This window comes from Corvus brachyrhynchos, unplaced genomic scaffold (assembly GCF_000691975.1).
Source record: "Corvus brachyrhynchos isolate BGI_N302 unplaced genomic scaffold, ASM69197v1 scaffold126, whole genome shotgun sequence".
NCBI lineage: Eukaryota > Metazoa > Chordata > Aves > Passeriformes > Corvidae > Corvus > Corvus brachyrhynchos.
Genome location: NW_008239283.1, coordinates 4,031,165 through 4,038,007, shown reverse-complemented (window position 1 = coordinate 4,038,007; position 6,843 = coordinate 4,031,165). Strand labels below are relative to the sequence as shown.

At 38.2% G+C, this 6,843-nt stretch overlaps 1 protein-coding gene across 4 annotated transcripts in view; it reads left to right on the top strand.

The window, feature by feature from the left end:
• The first annotated feature begins 24 nt into the window (after positions 1 to 24).
• Positions 25 to 6,843, top strand: part of CCNT2 (cyclin T2) — a 25,759-nt gene continuing 18,940 nt past the window's right edge. For 3 of the 4 annotated variants that reach the window (XM_017740145.1, XM_017740139.1, XM_008638215.2), the window contains exon 1: positions 25 to 612. In XM_017740145.1, coding sequence (XP_017595634.1) covers positions 565 to 612 — 48 coding nt within the window. In that variant the 5' untranslated portion in view covers positions 25 to 564. The remainder of the gene's footprint in view (positions 613 to 6,843) is intronic. The other variant, XM_017740142.1, reaches the window with a different exon arrangement.

Genomic DNA, 6,843 nt, shown 5'->3' with positions numbered 1-6,843 from the left:
GGGGGACTCGGCTTCCGTCCTGCCCTTTCAGCCGCGTTTGTGTCCGTAGCTGCGGCTTGGGGCACTTCTAAAGTAAATCCCAGTTGCCCGCAGACCCGTTTTTCCCGAAACGGGCAACTCCTCTTTAGTCATTCTTTAATGTGATTTTTTTAAAGGGGAAAAAAAAATAGGTCAGAGCAAGGCCAAACCCTCAAATCCCCTACTGAAATAGTTGAATTGGAACAAAACAAAAGCACTTGAGAGAACGTTACACTGTATGTCGCCCATTGAGGAGTTTTCATTCCGTGGGTGACTGTGGGGAGCCTGGCGTAGGAATCTCCACATGGTCTGCGAAACAGATGGGAACGATACGTGTTAATATCAGTTAAGGATGTGTTAATATCAGCTAAATTCTGAAGTGTCACGTCCCTAATCCATTTTCGGCTGAAGACGGGATGTGTAGAGCAGTGATTGATGTGGAAAGCGCATTGCTTTCAGTTCTTGTAGGCAATTTTCTTAATATGTAGTGTTTCCTTCATTTAATCTTCCAGATCTCAGCTTACGATAAATACTGCAATTGTTTACATGCACAGGTTTTATATGCATCATTCCTTCACAAAATTTAATCGAAATGTAAGTATGATTTTATGTGTGGTAATAATATGCCCATAATTTTGTCAGTTCTGGCTGAGAAGTGTTACATGCAGCAATGTGAAGTGCGATTTGTTTTTAGGAATTCTAGCTTCTTATCAGTGGTTTAGAAGCTTTAATGATACTTGTTCTCAACTTTGGATTACTTTAACTAGAGGCAATTAGATTTTGTCTTCTGCCATCGAAATAAATAAATAGGCACCATGAGCAAGCACATCTCAGATGTGTGAGGAATACATTTAGATGTTTCAAATGTGGCTAGTGCTTATGTGCTGTAGTTTGAAAGGCTAATGTGTAGGAACACACATTTTTCTTGGTGAAGTCAGTGGAAGTTCTGGCATGGTGTGTCTGACAGTGATAGTGTGGTTATGTGTGTATCCATATGGATTATGTAGCTGTTCCTGAAGCAGTGTAAATTCTTTTAGCTACTCTAGTCTTAAGTGGTGTGATAAGTCATATGAGACAAGAAAAATTTTTCCATCTGATGAGGTAAATCTTGTTTTACCTAATAACCTGATCATGCTGACTCTGAACACGGAATGTGTTGTTAAGAACAGAAATTTTCAGTAAAAATGCTAGCTGTTATTGAGGAATATTGGAACAGGTATGGAGCTGGAGATAACAACATGGAAATGTCAGTTTGTTTGTTTTTTATGTCCACTACTGGATGCAATAGGTGGGAAAATAATAACATAATAGTCTAGGTATTCTGGGGTTTGCTTGTTTGTTTTAAGCAAGAGCAGTTAATAGTGATGGTGGTTTGTCACTAAATGTTAAGGATGAGTTTTCTTAGATCTTTTAATGACAAACAGATTGAGACTGTGACAGATGTTAAGTCTAGGCCAGAGTAGACCTTGATCTACCACGGGGTAGAATCTTGCAAACCTTGCACTGCATTTGGGGGAGGTGTACGGTGGGGTATAGGGAGAGCCAACTCTTCTTTCTGTCACGAGTTTATTATTGTTGGCTAAGCAAATGGGCATCTTATTTGGTGCCTATTTGGCTGGAAATACGTACTTGTTTGTAGGTATATTTCAGAAGTGTATTTTATTATTTTTTGTGCAAAACCTGAGATAAACTCAAACTTCCAGCAGCTTGTTACCAAAACTGCAGTGTTCATCCATACAAGTTCCTCTTTCTCCCCTCCTGCTGCTATTCTGCCCATGTAGCAGTAATCAGTAGCTGGTGGAAGAGGAGCTGGTGAAGCATCCAAAGTGTTCTGGGACTGTGGATGGGTTGTGGGCTTGATAAACTAGAGCTGCTTGGAATGGAGAGATGGCTCAGTGTAGAGCTGCTGTATTTATATATAGACCCACATACCTGTTATATCACCTGCTGGAGTACTGCTTGTACTGTCAGCTGTAATCTAGGCTAGATTTAGGCAGCTCAGGATTTTGGGTTTTCACTGGATACTGGCAAATGACAGTCACTTGGAACTGGCAGCACAGTAGTGTTTGAATGTATATTGCTCTTTATATGAAAACTATGGCTTAAGTTATGAATCTTAAAATTCACAAGTTAGCTATGTAAGGGCAGAATGCCATGGACACTGCAGCTATTACAGGGGAGGGGAGTGTACTGTTTAATTAATTCTCAGGTAATAGTGTTCAAAGTTAAAGGCAAGTCCACTGCAGGTTGTACCTCAGTAATACTGATTTTTGCTGAATTCCTTAACGAGTGTAAGGCCAGAGATTGGCTTTGTGTGTGGGCTCACGGGCAAGAGCATTTTCTTATTACAGTTCTGTAGAGTAAAGAGGATCTCAGTGAATGGACTTTTAAAATACTCCCAAACCATCCATTAGGTTCTCTGTAGAGAAAGCAAAAGCAGTGAACTCTAGTAAATACTTAATATCAAATCTCCAGAGTACTTGGCAAGCTAAAAAATGTAGCAGTATTCATCACTGCCAGAAGAAAGTAACCCTTAGAAATGAATAGTAAAGGCAGTCTTAAAGCTAAGACCTAGATAAGCTGTCCTACAGCATATGCTATATCTCTAATATCTCTAATATCTCTAATATTTCTTTGTTGTGTGCACGTGGTGCTGTTCATCCATGGCAGGAAGGAATCTGAAGGCTGGGGCTAGAAAATTAGATGGCCATTAATCAGAATGCCTTACAATCTTCAGCTGAAAAAATGTGGCCTGTGTTGTCTTGTTTTATTGGTAGATTAATGTTTTTAGTGTGGTAATAAGCACTTGCACATTTATGATCATGTATAACTGCCAGGTTATACAAATATACATGTATGTCATGTATGTCACATGCACTTAATTGTTAATAAACAGGGCTTCTAGTGGAAGCTCAGTTGCTGAATAGATGTTGCCTTAATTTTTTTTTTCTTAAGTAAAAGTTGCTGCTAAACAGTTTTATAGGCTTTCAGGAGTTTGAGTTATCTGTGAGTAGGGAACAGAATTCCCAACAGTATCTTCAACCTGTAGAGCCACGGGGGTGGCATGTACCAGTTCATGTAGTCTTGGTTCGTTGGGAATGTATTACACGTACTACCCAAGTGGCCAAATACCTCTTTTTTGGTGAAGTTACTGTGAGCTAGCAAGTCACTCATGAGTTGCTCTGGATTACCTGCAGAGTACATACATTTAGGTACAAAGAAGAAAGTATTGAGGTTTTGATGTTGCAGTCAAGGCAGGTTAAGTCCTTGCAAGGTTGCAGTGCCCCAGTGAGGATGGAAACTTGCTTCACCGATTCTGGGAAGCAGAGTTGGATGCCCTGACTGCTAATTTCCCTGGCTGTGCAAATGACTGGAGCTACTGTGGATCTCCTCAGTACAAATTATTCTTTCTACGTTGCTGACCAGGGCATGGGAACTTTGGGTTGCTGAGTATAAAATTAGTCTGTGCTAATATTGGGATGGGGAGGGAGTTGCTGGCTTTTTATAGGCAGTACTAGCCTCACTATTACACTTTAAAATATCTTCCAAATAAAAATTCTTCTGCAAATACTGTTTCTATAGTACTTGGTGTGTTACATTGTTACATAGCAAATAGTTCTTTAAGGTGCTTACTCTTCAGTACACTCTGATTCGAAGAACAGAAAGGGGGAAAAATCCTTCATATGCTGGCAATGAGAGGTAAGGCATCCAAATGGTAGCTGTAGTTTTTAAATATAATCCGTAGAAACGCCATGTGGAATACCAAACAACCAGTTGAAAATAGACATGATGATATCAAGGGGTTTTTGTGACATGCAGTGGAACTTAGTGAAGAGCCTAAAGAACCTGCATGAGGAATTTTTTTCCTTCTAGTGCAAGGTAGGTGAGTTGTGTGGAGGGTATTTTGTTTTCAGTCCTTCTGCATTCCCTTCCTTATGCCTTGTCCAAACAACAGTATTAAACAGTTGACTTTGCAGTTTTGCAAAGTTCTTAAAACTTTCATAATACGCTTCAAGCTCTAGTGAGGCTGTTTTGGGTACTTCAGTTCTGGTTTTAATATTGCAATTTAACATATTTGCTGCTTTTATGCAATGTGAGCTCCTGGTTATAATAAAAAAAATTCCTCATAGCTCTTTGTGTTCAAACTTGAAAACCCTCTCATAGACTGGAAGCACTTAATGTCTTAGCCTAAACTGTATCAAATCTAAAAACATACTAATATTGGCATTAGAAGAGAGGGAGATCTCAGAAAACTACGTGCATGCTGCCTGTGTGTTCTGAGATTTTTCTGAATGCCTTTGTCTTTACACTGTCTTGCACTTTTTAAGTGAAAAAGGACTTGTACCACATTTCCCAGTGAAACTTGCTGTGTAATGCTTTTGGATTGTGTTAACAAGGCTCTTATGTTTTGGGGGTTTTTTTTGTATTTCCATAGGACTTGGTTTCTGAGCTTCTCAGCTAGTAATAAAGTGGGGTTTAATGTCATGTATCACAGGTGTTCTGAAGATTTCTCAAAGTCTTTAAGACTATTTTGGATGCATAGTATATAATTGCTCTAAATTATTTTGGTTGATATCAAATTAAGATATTTATATATAGGAAGCTTATTGCTTTGTCACGTATGTTTCTTTAATTTTGCTTTTTTGTTCTACTTTGCTTGGGTTTTTTGCCATTTTTGGTAATTGGAAATGAATGAAAGCATTTGAGTAACTTTGCCAGTTATACACTTAGCAGGGTATGTTCACTGAAGACTACATGTGTGCCAAGTCTGGAATTTTACTAGGATGTCTATTTTTCTGAATCAATACCAAGGGAGCTAAAAATACTGGCCTTCTCTAAACTGGGAGGGAGAACCCTTGTCCTAGATGGAAAGACCTGAAGTTCTTTGGCCAGAAGCCAGCACTTCTTTTTGAAGGAAATAGTTAATTGGGCTGTACACAGATTTCTGATGAACCAGAGTTAAATGACAGTTAATCAGCTTGACTTAGTCAGCTTCCAGAACTGTGTTTCGTGTAAGGTGTTGGAGGTCAGGAGTTGTGTGGAGACTTCTTGACCAGGTCTGATCTGTTTCAGTAAATGAGAAGATATCCTGAAGTCAGCCTGATGGTGCTTTTTTGGAAAGAAGTAGAACTTTGGTGCAGTCAGACAGAGAGTAACAGTGAGTGAGAATTTGCTGATGATTTAATTGTGTGGTCATTGGTGACTTGGTTCAAAGAAAGCCTCTGTGGAATGGAAATGTTTTCAGCCATAGCAGTTGTTGGAAATTGAGTTCTGTAAAATACCTTTATATGATGTGTGTGTTGGGTTATACATGTGTGTGCTGCCTGACACCTTCGGCGTTTTCTGCCACTTCAGAGCTGTTGATACTCTCACTTTCTGAACTCCAGGAAGTCTTTCCATTACATTTACTGTTTAAAAGTTTTATCTCCCAGTATGAGACATTTCAAGTCGTATGTCCCTGGCAAAGGAAATTCCTTCCAGAATTTCCAGTTGTTACATCAAGCTGTGGGTATAGGAACTTCTACAGAATCATCAGAAGTATTAAATGACGTGCTAATATGGCCTTGTTCAGCAACACTTCACTTTGGGTTTTTATTTCATTTGTTCATCAGGCTTAGGTTACAAGATTCTTAAAAAGAAAATGGGATTTTGTCTCCCTTGTAAAAGAATTTGCTCCCTGTGACTTGTTTTGGGTAGTTGGTTTTTTAGATTGAGGTTTTTGCTAGATTTCTCATGGCACACTTCTACTCATCAAAGGGTATTGCCTTCCCAGGGTGTCAGTTTTCAAGTCTGCCAACTTTAAAGTTTTACTTAAGATCCAAATAGACATTTTGAAGTGATTTAAGGATGCAAAAAGTACTCCTTCAGTACATTTGAAATTTAATCCCTTAAATGTTTAATTCTTATTAGTTTGTTGCAGTTTTGCATATATTGCAAATTTTTATACCAAGTGTTTTATTTTTGCCTAAGAAAGGGCTGCTAACTGACAAAAAAAAAGCAAACCTGACTTTAGGGGGCTATGCCTCCTGTTTAGTCTAGTTCTGTTTGGGCATTGAAAGGGAAATCTAATACTTGCACTATTTGCACCATGCATTAATTAAGTACTCAGCAAGCAGCTATTTCAGTCTCTGAGTAAATACTTTATGCTGGCTTAATTTTAACCATTTTAATCAGATTATGTCTAGATGATTTCTAGTGCCATTTTAATTCCTGGTTAACATGGGCAGCTTTTGCATGCAAAGAGGACCTAATTCATCAGTGATTTGTTGTTTGCTGTGTTCTGTCTGCACACATCAGTCATTCTAGCTGACAAAAGGCAACAAAATTCTAACTCTTAGGTGATACCGAACTGCCACCTTATGACACATAGAGCTTTATATAAATTTTCATCTTTAAATGTAATATGTAGTCTTTACTAACATTTGGTATAAATGGTGTTTTACAAATCCTTATGCTTTGTTCTCCAGATACTGCTGGGCTTATAGTAAAGTTTCAAAGAATATATATATATATAAAGTTTCTTTTACTTATAGAGCCTATGTTTATATAAGAAGCTGTTTTTATTAAAGTTCTCTGCGAAGTTTCTCACTCTTTGGGAGAATCAACTGCTAGCAGAACTTGTGATCAGCTGTTTTACTGAAAAGATGGTGTAGTGACTCGCTCTGTGCAAGAAATTGGATGAACCTTCTCACAAAGTATATTTAACTTGAAACAGCCTGTTCTACTGTGACTAAGTCTTCTGGGCCAAAATATTTTTTTTTATGTTGAACTAGAATTAGTTTGACCTCAGACATTTTGCTCACAAATGTAATTTAACATTATGCT